General features: G+C 38.3%; 1 protein-coding gene across 1 annotated transcript in view; it reads left to right on the forward strand.

The window, feature by feature from the left end:
• lrba (LPS-responsive vesicle trafficking, beach and anchor containing) overlaps nucleotides 1-14,901 on the forward strand; it is a 341,818-nt gene that overhangs the window by 299,487 nt on the left and 27,430 nt on the right. The window contains exons 50-52 of the mRNA XM_002933499.5: nucleotides 2,586-2,648; nucleotides 10,093-10,248; nucleotides 12,743-12,910. Of these exons, the coding sequence (XP_002933545.3) occupies nucleotides 2,586-2,648; nucleotides 10,093-10,248; nucleotides 12,743-12,910 (387 nt within the window). The remainder of the gene's footprint in view (nucleotides 1-2,585; nucleotides 2,649-10,092; nucleotides 10,249-12,742; nucleotides 12,911-14,901) is intronic.

Consider the following 14,901-nt stretch of genomic DNA (forward strand, 5'->3'; position numbering starts at 1 on the left):
CACATTTTCCTGAAGCAAATAGCAGCTTTCACCCGGTGGACATTTTTCCTCTGATACATAATTGGATACATTTAAATCTGCAAACAGCATACACACACAGACCCTTATACAGGATTCATTTCATCAAGAATACAGGCTCACACAGGCACAACTGTCTTTGATAAAAGTTCTGCTTTGTTTGAGCTGAGCTCAGGAGAGTTGGTTGGGAGAAAAAAATTGAAGCAGACAGCTAGAGCTGAGTTTCTATAAGAACCAGCAATGCCATCTCTTTACTGGCTGCTAGACTGGGGGCGTGTTTAGTAATCTGAGCTTAGAACAACTGAGCATGCCCACAAGCCAGAAGTCAAAGCAAATTCCTGAGGGAGGGGGCCGAGTGGGTTACAGGAGGAGAAGGAAATCTAAGTGATTAAGGAGATGTTGCAGCCTTACTATTAACCTCTGGACAACAAGTGTGGCAGGTATTGAAAGATTTCAAAGAGGCTGTTCACGGATTAAAATTTTTTGTGTGGCTTTACATGTCCTTTAATACAGAAAAAGTATGTTCTTATAATTTATGACATGGATGTCTACAGTCTATGAAATTTAGACTTATAGCAGAAACGAGTAGGGAAAACAATTTCATACTTTGGTGTTATCTTTTCTTAAAGGGCACCTATCACCCACAAATTGCTTCCCCCACCACAGGTGTGGGCTAAAAGAGCCTGCATTTCAATTGGGGTAATTGAAAAATTTTTTTTTTTTTTTTTTTTATAAAAAAAAAGCCCACTACAGTGCTAAGCTGCCCCACCAGAAGGAAGATTGTGGTGTAGGCAGCCATGTTGTGGCACTTGCATGTGCATAAAGAGCAACTGCCAACTCACTCATTATGTGCATGCATATGACATAGGTTGGTGAGTTGCATCCACTGATCCTGTGTCACATGTATGCGCATAATGAGTGATAAGGAGTCTTGCTCATTATGTGCATGCACGCTGAATAACATGGCCGCCCGCAATGGAAGCTCCTTCCTGGTGAGGGCGACCTAGCACCGAAGGGGATCACTTTTTTTAAAAAGAAAGTTGTTTCCCCCAACCTGAGTCAGCTGGGAGTTAGCTAAAAGTAAGATGAAAAAGGGTGTTGAAGAATGTGATGTGAAGAAAGTGGAGAGAGAAAGGAAAGCATATGAAGCTTTGGGAGAGAAGAGGAATATTTGTGTTTTATTTGCCATCTTAAGAATAATGTCCAGGCAATGTTTGCAGTTTATGGGTGTAAGAAGTGACATGTTTGGTTATGTTTATAAAAGATGACATTGACTGAAAAATGACTGATTCTGGTTGGGGCAAATCAGTCAGAGATAACTCAAGTGTAACTCCTTGACAGTGCTCGAGGCACTGGTTGTATGTGGACAATTTATCTGAAAAAAAAAAAATCTTTTTCTATTTTTTCACTCACGATCATGGGAATGCTACAAATGTCCCACTACATAATGACTGGGGAGCAGTTATACTCACATACTCAGGGGCAGATTTACCAATGGTTTATTTTTTTTTCCCATAATTTGTGTTTGTTTGTTTTTTTGCTTATAAAACACAATTTTTTCATTAAAAATGTTTTTCGTATACACACACGCATACAGCAAGTAAGCTATTTGTATGTTACATACAGGTATGGGATCCCTTATCCGGAAACCTGTTATCCAGAAAGCTCTGAATTACGGAAAGCCTGTCTCCCATAGACTCCATTTTAATCAAATAATTCAGAATTTTAAAACTGATTTCCTTTTTCTTTGTAATAATAAAACAGTACCTTGTAATTGATCACAGCTGTTATTAATAGACTTGTTACCAGTGTTAATAATAAGGCATAAAGATACAAGTATAGGAAGTCCAGTATTTACAAAAAAGTTGTCAACCTTAACTCTATCCAAAAAGTTGTCATTTTGGCAGCTCAAACAGTTAACAAAGTTGCTTTGTTTAGGGATAAAGGCATATAACACAGGTATCCTTGACATATGAAATATCCAAATGCTACAAGAAAAAAAAGAAGTTTAAAATTACAGCTACCGAGTCTTTCCAAAAGCAGAAAAAAAGAACAAATAATTATCTTCCTGGCATTTTTTCTCTAACAATTATCTAGGGGAGGCATTAGCAACAATGCACTAAAGCCGCTCGCCATAAGCAGCAGATGGTTGTCCGTTGAAGATCTGACTGCTCCTTGTGGATTCATTTTACACAGTGCCATGCAAATCTACTGCTAGTCAGGCATCTGCTGCATCTCCTGAAAGAAGAGAGCATGTTTTCTGCTTATGGCACTCTAATGGAATACACTAAACCTATTGCTAATAATAAAACACTATCAGTCAGGTATCTTCTATATTGCAATAAAGCAACTGGCACCATGCAGCCTTGCATTAAAGCTTATTTATCACTTCGCAACTTATAACCCCATGTCAATTTTAAGTTGACAGTGCAGTGTTTTTTTATGTGTATATGCAGTGTTTTTTTATGTGTATATGTAGGCACACAGAGTGCTGACTGTAATAAATTCTGTGTACACTGCCTGTTTTAATGCTTTCATTTCTAAGGTATATTTTCTCTTTTCTTTAGCTCATCAAGGTGCTGTGCAGGACCAGCCATACCAGCTGCCCGTGGAAATCGATCCTCTTATAGGTCTGTCACTTCCTCCTTTCTCTGCGATTCATTAAGCTCTGTATGGTAGCCCTGAAGTGTAGATTACTGTTGTTTTTCACTTGCCAGTTGCCTGGAATGGAATTCTCCTGATAAACCATTTGCATGCAAATTGGAATGCAATGAGCTGTGGCTTTGCTGGTATTTCATCAACTCCCCCTCGTTGGCTTGCCTAATTTGAACAGGGCTAGGATGTGTGTCACCGAAAATTAATATGGATGCCGTAATAATGTGTGATTGAGAATGGCGCATGAAGTACTGTCAGGATAATATTGGATCTTTTCATCACTCAGACTTGTTGATGAGCAGGAGCGAGGCCCTGTTATGATGAATTGGCGTTCGGTAATGTGCTGGAGCAGCAATTTTTTTTCCCTCCTAGGGAAATTTTCATAATAAGAGTATGGATCTTGGCTATGTAGTGTTGTACGATATAAAACCTTGCTACTTGTTTTCTATCATTAAAAAGATCTATCCTTTTTTCACAGACCCGATGATCCAGCATCAGAGATTAATGTGCAGTTAGGAATAGATAGCGATGCAAATGTATGCAACCTAATATTCTTTGTGCAGAAAATTCTGCTGCATGGGGTATAGGGAAAAAACCAGCAGCCCTTCAAAATATAAAGTTAAAAACACAACCTTGTAAAATAAATTTAGTTTGAGAATAGAGGTTGTGTTTGGATGAATATTGTCTCATCTTTCCTGCCTTTGTCTCTTCTTCCCTTGTGGTATAAGGCGACAAGATGATGAGGCATGAGGTATGATTTTATTCTCCACAGAAGTGCAGGACTATTTCCCTGTGACTTACACTATGCTATTGTCTGTTCTCAGAATGATGTGCTGTGGGAGACAATGGGTAAGATAGTTGTTATTGCAATGCCAGGGTCCCATGTTGTGTGTATTCCTATAATAATGACCGCAATGTACAGTGATAGGAGAAAATGTGAGAATACAAGAGGACTGCTTATTTCAGTGATACAGAGCTGCATCATTTAAAATGTCTCAGTCTGATTACACACAAACCATATTGGCATATTTTATCATATTTACAAATCCATATCTTATATATGACGAAAAAAGGTCTAAAAATGTATTGCTGCTATGGATCATTAGAAAGTAAATCTAAATTGAAGAGGAACTTATAGCATATACATAACTGTCCCAGAATGTTCCATTTTATGTTTAAATATCCCAATTCTTGGCTGTCAGTAGGATCCCTCGCACACTGTCTAGTCCTCCTGCTAACTGGCGGACCCATCAGTCAGCATTTCACTGATATTGGAAAAAAAAAATCAATCTTTTTTCACTTTTATGGGTGTTTTGTCAAAGGTATTATTCGATTGTTGCAATCATTCATTTTAAATAGCTGTCCATAGTGTTTTGAGCAGGCTTTAGTTTACCTGACATCATTTTTTTTGACTGTCACTTGGTATCTCTGAATCAGTGAAGGGAAATATATCTAGAAATGAGGAGCACCTCATAAATCATACTTGTGTTAAATATACTGAGTTTCACAGTTCCTGTGTCCAGTCTGTTCTAAGTGGCTTTATTAGAGTGTTTCTTTTTTTTTTTAAGTCAGGTCATCAATAAAATATAATTTCCATTGTAATAGGTTATAATGCAATAACCCATTCTTCGGGTTAATTATAAGTAATTTAATTAGGTTTATGATCCACCCCAAACATGTCTCAATATGACTCTTTAGTTGACCTTATTTGAGCAGGTTTTGGGGCTATCCAGTCAGTATTGTAGAATTGGCCCACACATGTAAATGACTAAAATAATTGATTTACCTATAAAGCCAATGATAAAGGATTTTGTCTCTATCCTTCAGGTTGGCAGATATATCAGCTAGCCAGGTTTTCCATGTATCTACCAGCTCTATTATCCTCTGTGAGTAAAATGTTTGCTCATTCAGTTGAGCATGGCGGGTCTGTTTTAAGTAGCATAAAGCTCCTTTTAATTTACATTTTTTTGAAATCTTCTACAACTTTTGGTTGGTGTTATCCAAGTATGAATTTTGTGGGAGGGGGCATTTTACTCACTACCCAATAAACAGGCAAAGAAGGGGCAAAGGTTGGATAAAATCAATTGTCTCTTTCTAGCCAGCCTGTATAATTCTATATTATTAGTGACTAAAGAATGAGTATGTCTGTGTGTATTGTATGCCCCTCAGTGATATCGTTTGACTCTATCGTTTGCACCTCCCCTTCTTGGATGTCCAAGACACAGTTCCTCATTAAAATATAACTTTTATTCAGTATAAATAAAATGCACACCATGAGGAGGTGTAATAACAGAAAATGTGAAAAAATTTAATATATTAAAATTATCAAAAACAGCGCAGGGTAAGGGGGGATCATACTCCCAGGGGAGAAAAAAAAGTAAGTCGGTAAACAATTGTACTACTGGGTTATAACTCACGTGGAATGCTGGATTATATATTGGATTCCTGACCACTATAACTCAGATATCACTATCTAAAAAAGTGGCTAATAGATCCTGCCATCAATGTGTGAAATCACGCCAAATCAAACCCACACACATTCCATACAGTGACCCAATACCACGCTCACTAGTAATGATTCTACGTGGCAAGAAATGGGTCAAACCTACCCCTCATGCAAACCTCTCCCCAGTGCCTAGAACTTACAAAGAAAAGCTCCCCATCAGGTGAATTATAAAAAACAGAGACCCTGCCTGATTTGAAACTAAAAAGCGCCAACGCGCGTTTCACCCCTTACATTGGGGCTTTATCAAGGCAAAAATGCACTTCCGTGTTACACCTATATTTATAACTGAATGGCAATTCAAATGCACCACTGAAAACGAAGCAAAGATGGATAGTTTCATCCAATGGGACAACTGTACACACGTATACATTTTTCCTAATGCCAGCACATAATACAGAGATTACATATCCACTTTAATCCAATGTGATGTTTACATAATGCAGAGATCACATTCAGTAATTGTATAATTGCCCATTAGTTTTAGGTTGGCTCTAACATAGAATTGTATTATTATATATGCAATAAAAGCTGCGTGTTATTATCAGCTTCTGACATGCATGCCCCACAGTTGACTAAAGTCCATGTAATTGTGTCAATAGTTCAGTTAAAGTGATAGTTCTGCAGTCAGACTGCACTACCATCTGAGATATTATGGTGTAGTAATATAGTGCTCAATTGTTTTTCTCTTTTTTTGTGGTATCTCTTTACTTGAGATGTGCCTGAAGTCCAAGTACAACAACATTTTTCTTTTTACAATCTTGAACCATCAGCAAAGAGAATGGCAAATGAAAAGCTACTTTATTTTCACATCTGACTTTAGTGTAGTTATCATTGAGACAGAGCACAGAATCTTTTGCATTTCCAAATAACGCCATATTATCCGTCGGTATACACAGGCTCATGGAAGAATGTTTGTGTATTACAAAGTGTAAAGCTTTATATGCTAACAGTGTAGAGTCTGCAGATTTCTGTTGCTTTGAACTAAGGCTAAAAAGCTAATGTGAGCATATTGTTTCCCACTTTACACCTGTGCCTCTCTCATGCTTTTTTCAGACTCCATAAATGCTTTTGTGGGGTTGCCAGTGTTATGCAGAACCCTTGACATAGATCATTTATACATGCAGTGAAGTATGGTGGTGTTTGTCTCTTGTTCTGGGCTGGTTTTCATCAGCAAGGACTTGGGATCTTGTTACAAATATAAAAATGAAGGGTGTGTTACACAGGGAAATACTGAGCCTGTTGCATTCTTGGGCAAAAGACAGCACAGTGATCCCAAAGACAAGGCCAGAGTTACCCTGAAGTGGCTCAGTCTGATTTTAGAATGGGTGTAAACGTTTGACTTTCAGGCACCATTAAACTAACCTTAATAGCCTGGAGCAAATCTTCATAGAAGATGGAATCAGTCCTCAACAGTGTGCAAAGCTTGCAGACACCCCCAAAAGACGTGTTGCTGCAACAGATGGCTAAACTAAATTATATGTCATTATGGGGATATTTATGTATGAAAATATATTTCACTTTGTCTTTTCTTAAATGTGTTTTTCTATCACAAAACAATGACACACTAGAAAACAAATCAGTTTTAGTTTTTTGGAATAGAAAAATATCCAGCATTTCAGTGTAGAATTTGTCAAGGATCTGAATACAAAGTCCTTTACTTTACAATTGACCGAGCACCCAAAAATGGAGAGTCTGGACTCACATAATACAACAAGTCCAAAGAGAGCACTCACGGCACAGGAATCAGTGAATAAAGTCCTTTATTTGGACATAGACTCTTGATCCCTTTTCCCCCCTACTGTCTATTCTTCTTTTTTAACCAAAAATACTTTATTTGGTAGCTTCCAGGCACCTGTAGTCCCTATGGTGCTCATGTTATGTTATTACCTGTAAAATGAAATGATTATCCTCCAGTCAGTACAAAAAGTATGCTTAGATTCCTGTATGAGATTATTTAGGATTATGTTTGCTGGATGCCTTTTCCTGATTGTAGTTTCAAAAAAACAAGGCTGTAAACCCTGTGTTGGTTTTGTGGCCTATCAGCCTTTATATAGATGTGTTTTTTATTATAGCCAACTTTTATTGGTCATCTGGCTCAGTGAGAGCTAAAAGTGGCTCTGTTTGAAACCTCCAAGGGGACAGTCTGGGCCTGATCATTTTTACAGGGCTGTTTTGCCTTTAGACTAATAGAATGTGAATATTAGATAATGGGTTTGATCATAAATTATTATTCATATCAGATTAATTCATGACTATTGTATAATGTATAGAATAGTAAAATGTATAGTATCACCCCTGGTAGAAGTTGTATGAACTTAAATTTACTATTCTATTCCTCTCTCCCCATATAACTTCTGGTCCATGTGCAGACCTAGACCCAGCGTTCTGACCAGACTTAAACCTTTTTAACTATTAAAATGTAACACTCATCAGGTGATTCCAGTGGCCTGGGTACCGCCTTCTCAGACTCTACTGTCATGCATTTTATACCCATAAAGTACTTAATCATAGTCATAGGCAACTATGCCTTGTGGTTCTGTATCACATCACAGCTTGTTACTTTTAACATGCATTTAATAAAGCTTTGATTTTCTTGGTATCTGTTCTGGTTCCTGTTCCATCCCACCTGCCTAATTGTTATGAGTAGCAGTTTACAATAGCTGAGGCTCATTTACATTAGAAGAATACTTTGCTAATGGCTTTCATGTTTGGGCTCCATAATTTCTCCATTTTTAGTCCTATAAACTCAATAGGCAGTGTGGTTGGCACAGTAGGTATTAATTGGGCTCTTGAAAAATAGATAAATCTTGGGCTTAGTTATGTCCTGCGGGCCTGTCTTGACTGCAGCCCCAGAGTGGTATCAGGACCTAGCATGGTTTTGCAACACCGCCACCCTATTTATCTGTTGTGAAAATGTTTTGAATAAAGCAAAGAGAATATCTGCCAAGGGCAAGGACTCATAATTGGCCATGTTTTGGAATGCAGGGATACAGTTCTTCATAGTTTCTTTATTCAGTTAAGTCGGAATTAAATTTGACAGTACTGATGCAGTTTGAGGAAAGATACAGATGTTGAAGATGGGAAAAGAGAACAGGGACAAGCCAGTGTCACGAGGAGGATCCTTTGTATGTAGGAATGTAAATCAGTAGAAGAGGTTCTGGAAAATAACAAGCATGATGGCACCCGCAGAGAAAAGGAGTCGGGTACTAAAGAATTTGATTCTGAAGTAAATGGAATGAAGGAGTATTGATGTTGTAGCCACATTTCATTTTTTCTGGAGCATAAACATGCTTTTTATATTTAATTTATGTCTGCAGTGCAGTCTCACTTTCATCTTTTATAAAGCTTATTAACCTCAGGAATGAGGGTTGGACAAGTTTTTACATATGTTTGCCCACTGCTACTTGATAAACTCAGAAGTGATGAAACGCAGGAGGTCCCTGTGATTCCTTCTTAAGCAATGCAGCCTTCTCTGGGCAGACATTTATTTTTATTATTTATTTTTAGCTGTATGTAATGCAGAAATACATAAGATACAAAGAAACTCCTGGAAAAAGATATTGTGAGTAAAAAAAATTAAATTATATTGGAACATAGAACATAGATGCCACTCAAGCTATAGTAACTGGAAAGTGTTTTTCTAGGTGTCGCTAACATTTAGCACCAGATATCTCCGATTTGCCAAGATGTCTAAGGTTTCTTACAAAGGGCAGTTTTATGTGTTTACAAATGCTTGCTGAGCATGAACAAAAAGTGTATTTTGCATTTATATGTATTTAAACACAACTTAGGACATATTTACTATGTGATGATGTTATATGATGTAGCCCATAGCACTTGTAGGTGACTGTTAAAATCTAATTGCTGATTGGTTGCTATGGGCTACATCACAGTTAAAGTTGGCTTACACACCATATGCCCCTAAGTGCATTCTTGAGTGCTCCAAACATTTTAATTTCTTGTCTTTTAAATGTGCCTCTGGCGCAAGAAAATTCAACATGCTGCATCTAAATAAATGCAGTTAAATGCAAATGCAATAAAATGCAACTCTGAGTGCTCTGGAAACAATTAACTGAAGCGTTTAGGTGCACTCAAACGCACATAAAAATGCCTGTGTGTCGGTGCCAGGCCATCTCAGAAGATTTTTCTGCAGGGGCCACCGGGCAAGTTACGCCGCTGATCCTAAAGCCAGTACTGTTGGGGGGATACTGGAAATTGTATTTTATCAGTCATAAAATGTAGAGTCCTGGTTATGTAGGTAGATTTTGTTTTATATAGGAGAGGATTACATGGGAAACAATAGGTTTGCACATATTTAACCTTAGCACTACTTACATTGCCCTGAGTATGTGCCATCAGGAAGTGTTCCTTTAATAGCTTACAGTTTCTTTTTGTGTTCAGGCATCCAGTGCTAAGAGGCTTTGGCATTTCATTTTCTGTTCCTTTAATAATATTTAACAATACTGTTTGTACAACATGCTGGGGAAATCCAGCCAAGTGAAAGTAGCTATTTTTCATGGTGTATTTTACTAGCAAATCTTGGTTTGGAATGCTAAAAGAATCCAATGTAGGGGAAGGATTAAAGACTTGTTTTACAGTTTCTGACTGAAACTGGAATTTTTCTCAATTTCTGCCATATATTTTTTCCATTATGATTTGTAGCCCAGTGAAGCAAAACCTGGGCTAATGTCTACAAAATACCGTCCAGCACTGCTTCCACAAGCCGCAAATGTGTGTTCTGCTTTGTACTTATGCCTCTTGTTGTGCCAAAGGCATGGATCCTTACAGTTGGCCTACTTTGTTGTGATCGCATAGAAAAGCATGATTTTCATTTCTTTATGTATGATGGTTTAGAATCATCCAGGCTAACAAACAGAACTTTCTGTTAACCTATTGCAATTCTTTCATTACAGCCAGCAATACTGGGATGCACAGGAGACAAATCTCTGACCTTCTAGACCAAAGCATCCAGGTCCACTCACAGTGTTTTGTCATCACAGCTGACAATCGCTTTATTCTTGTCTGTGGTTTTTGGGACAAAAGCTTTCGTGTTTATTCAACAGACACAGGTAACTTTAATGTATTGGATTTTCATACCTCCCAACATTTGAAAAATGAAAAGAGGGGCAAATTTTTTGACCACGCCCCCTTTTGTGGTCACGCCCCAATTACCACACCCCATTTTAAAAAAAATACCCCTTTTATATAGATCAAATGGCGGGAGCAGACGAAAATGTGCTATACCCTCATACTGAACGACCTAAGGAAAACAATATAGCAACTCCTACATATAAATACAAATATAGAGAGAACGCAGTCAGTTATAAGTGAGTCCTAACTATGTACCAGTTTTTCCCCCCATACACAGTAGCCCCCAATACACAGTGCCCCAATACACAGTAGCCCGCCCCATACACAGTAGACCGCCCCATACACAGTAGCCCGCCCCATACACAGTAGCCCGCCCCATACACAGTAGCCCCCCCATACACATTAGCCCCCTATACACAGTGTCCCCCTATACACAGTGTCCCCCTATACACAGTGTCCCCCTATACACAGTGTCCCCCTATACACAGTAGCCCCCAATACACAGTGTCCCCCAATACACAGTGTCCCCCAATACACAGTGTCCCCCAATACACAGTGTCCCCCTATCACAGTGGCCCCCTATCACAGTAGCCCCCTATCACAGTACCTCCCATAGGCGCTCCGCCTTCGTTATGCCTCTCCTTGCGCTGCGCGAAGTCTCTTTTATAAGGTTGCGCCCGTGCGTAATGACGTCACACCCACAGGCGCAACCTTATAAAAGGGACTGTCGCGCAGCGCAACTAGAGGCATAACGAAGCAGCCAACGAAGCGTGAACATCCGGCACAGCAAGCGCATCCCGCTGTGCCGGATAGTTCCATGAATGTTCCGCAATGCGGGACATTCATGGAACTATCCGGGACAGCGGGATGCGCCATAAAAAGCGGGACTGTCCCGCGAAAAGCGGGACAGTTGGGGGGTATGGATTTTGACAATAATGGACTAAATAATGGACTTTGGTCTTATATTGCTTAATGTGATTTCTATCTGGAATTTGCATTCTTTAACAGAGCCATTTGTTTCTGTTCTGATAAAACTTCCAATTAAAATATAAAATTTTGAATCTTTTCCCATCTGTTTTACCCTTTGACTTATTGAAGGAATTGACAGTAAAGTTTGGTCTGTTATTTTTATAAATGAGTGAAAGCAACCTTTGGCCTCTACATTGTCTGTTTATTGGATATAGAAAGATAATCAATATGTTTGCCATTGTTTGAGCATTAGGTCCAGTGAACCATATGCATAATGGCTCTGGAGAAATGAATCTTGCCATTATTAAATGCTGTGAAAATAATGATGCTTTCCAGCACAGGATTTGCCCCTTTTGCCCTGATGTCTCTGGCAGTGCAAAGGCTCCCATTAAATGTGGAACTTATGGTACCTCTCTTTATTTATTTTCATTTTTGAGAGGTTTTACGGTATTTATTCTGACATGTGGGACATGGGATTAACACGTCTGTGAGAGCTGTTAGAAATGAAATTCTACCGTGTGTTTCTGATTCTTTAATAGCCTCTAGTATTTTCACATTTTTCCCTATTTTTTCTTTTAGCATTTTCTTTCTGGAGCCCCACAAATATTGTTTTTTTCTGATAGGCAACTTACCATCCTTGGAGATCACTTAGAGGGAAATTTCTATTTCTATTCCTCTTTCTGAGCTCAGGAACCATGACAAACACATGTGATCCTGACCTAATGTATTGCAGCTAGCTACAATAAGTGTTCTACTCAATTATATTTTATCACTTCGGGAAAAAAAATGGGGCCTTTTGCGTTTTACCATTCCCTGTTTTGTTTTTTCTACTTGTAACAGGAAATTCTTGTGGTGTAAATCATTTTTTTAAAGTAGAGTGAATACAGAAAAGGCATCCTAAACCCTCTCCTGGCAATGAGAATTATTCTTAGAGAGCCTCATACATCTAGCAGTGTTAGGGGCCTGTGTCTGCTTTCCCTTTTTTGCCTTTCTTTCTTATTGTATTTGAAACCATGCTGTCAGATAAAATACACTTGAAAGGAACTGTGTTCTAATCCCAGTGCCCAAGCTCATGTTATATTGTTTACCCAGGTTAAAGGAGAACCAAAGCTTAACAAAGAAGTAGGCTAGAAATGCTGCACATAATGTTTGGGGCATCTGTACCAGCCCAAGGAAACCACAGCCCTTTAATAGGGAAGCAGCTCCCCATTTTCTTTTCTGCTGATTTAATGCACATGCTCTGTGCTGCTGTCAGTTGCCAAAGTTTTGGGATTGATTCACAGTGTAAAAATTAAAGTCACAAGGCTGATTATTAAAATAATTCTGATTTTCATTACATGGCATCTGAGAAACCAGTACAATTAGTATCAGATAATTACACTGGTTTCTGCTTGATAATTTGTGAAGACCCCGATTTAAAGTGGTAACTAGGCTTGCTGTTGTTGCAAAAATAAGATTTGAAATAAAGCTATGACTATTCTTGTTCTTACCCTGCTATCACAGGTAAACTGACTCAGGTGGTGTTTGGTCACTGGGATGTTGTGACCTGCTTAGCTCGATCCGAATCCTACATTGGAGGAGATTGCTATGTGCTGTCCGGATCAAGAGATGCCACCTTGCTGCTGTGGTACTGGAATGGCAAAAGCAACGGCATTGGGGATCATCCCAGCAGTAAGTTAATAACACATATTGAGAGAGTTTCTTTTCCCAAGGTGGATGAATTTCTAATTATGTGTAATGGCACTGCCAGTTGGAGTCATTATGTAACAGGGGGTGTTTTTCTGAAGTGATGAGTCTCAATCAGAGTGAAGAATAATTGAGAGATGTTCACCCTTCAGCCTTGGCAGCCTGAGCGATCAGGGTAATGCCTGGTTTTAAAGTAGAGCAATAGCAGGAGGACATACCTAATTTATGTATTGAAAGTATTTCTTACCCAACTTTGTGCTTTTTACATTGCCCCCTCTAATTCTATGGTCCTTTCTGACCTACCTTAGAACTTTGTGGTTTTAATTTCTTAAAGATTCACTATCGTTAAAAGTAGTGCCTATAAATACTGTTAATATTTGCAAAAGTACAGATAGTATTGCTTACACTATAATTACAGTGTGTGCTTGTGTATTTGCTGCTGCATATTAATGGGATTCATGTCATCTTTAGAAGAGCATCAAGTCACAGTAGTCACAGATCTTCCTACATACACACAAGCCTTTAGTCAGGCAGAAAATTATCAGTTGCATAAATAGTTAAGAAAGTTAGTTATGTGGTAAAGAATCCAAATCCATACAAGATTTTAAACATATTTTAGAAAAAAAATGGATACATACAGTGACAAAAACTGTGCTATAATAAGCAGAATAGAAATATCACTTTATATTTGAGAAGATTGTATCTTACAAGTGCAAATAAAAAAACTTTACATTTCATGCTTTATAATAAGGGCAAGAGAAGAATAAAACACTGGAATTAATGAACTTTGGATTTTCTCATTACCTTACAGTCTGCATTATATCAGTTTCCTTGTTGTTTTTGTGTGTAATGTGCCAGTTGTACAATGACATGACTTTCAGTAAAGCTCTGCTCACTCACAAAGCTGGTTATCGTGCCAACATCCACTCAGCAGCCAAACCCCCTCCCCTAAGACCACCCGAAACCTTTTCTATTTATCAGGAACCTTTTCAGCTGCAGTAATTGGAGTTGCCCTACAAACACCAGAACAACTGGAAGTTATGCTTGTGTTTTATTTAGATATCTTTACAGTACCTCTAGTATTGTAGCATTTTTATAGAGAAAATTCAACTCAATGTTTAATTATTTATATTATTTAATTAACATAGCAATTAGATATTTTAAACTTCATAGGATAAAAATAACTGAAATAGCATACTCACATACTCCTATTCCATGCTCCACCTCTATTGTGCTGTTGGCATGCCACCATTAGCTGTGTATGTTGCTTATGAACAGAATTAGGAATGGCTAAGAGAAACAAACATATCACTGTCACAGTTACACTAAAGCTTTTAATAAGTTTAGTAAACATTACAGCTCACTTGGCCAACTTGTAATATACTATATCGGGCATTGGATTGATGATATCATGCAAAGCCCATCTTGCTTCTGCTCAGTAGAATTATCAACTTTCTTTTGACCATTGAAATGAACGTAAGATTAAAACTCTTCCCATCAGTATCGTATGATGTTTATTCCAAGGTGATACTTCCTGGTGAATCACAAGAGCCATCAATGCCAACAATGTAGGCTATACAAGAGGGACCTCTGCTCATACTTTAGGCTAGGATCATGAGATATGAAGTCTCCCAACATGGCCCTATCTGATGAACAGGCAACATGTAAGGAGGACGTGGGTAATTATTCCTTAAAGGGACACAGTGCCCTTACATTTACTCGATAGACCAACTCTGGTAAGGAAGGAACAGGCAGACTTTCCTCATGCAAATAACTTTTATTCACAGCCAATGTTGCATATAAACAGGCAGACAATAGAGCACTTTAAAGGAACAGTAACACTAAAAAAATAAAAATGTTTTAAAATAATTAAAATATAATGTACTGTTGCCCTGCACTGGTAAAAGTTGCGTGTTTTCTGCAGAAAGACTACTATATTTAATAGAAATAGCTGCTGTGTAGCCATGGGGGCAGCC

Source organism: Xenopus tropicalis, chromosome 1 (assembly GCF_000004195.4).
Source record: "Xenopus tropicalis strain Nigerian chromosome 1, UCB_Xtro_10.0, whole genome shotgun sequence".
NCBI classification, from domain to species: Eukaryota; Metazoa; Chordata; class Amphibia; order Anura; family Pipidae; genus Xenopus; species Xenopus tropicalis.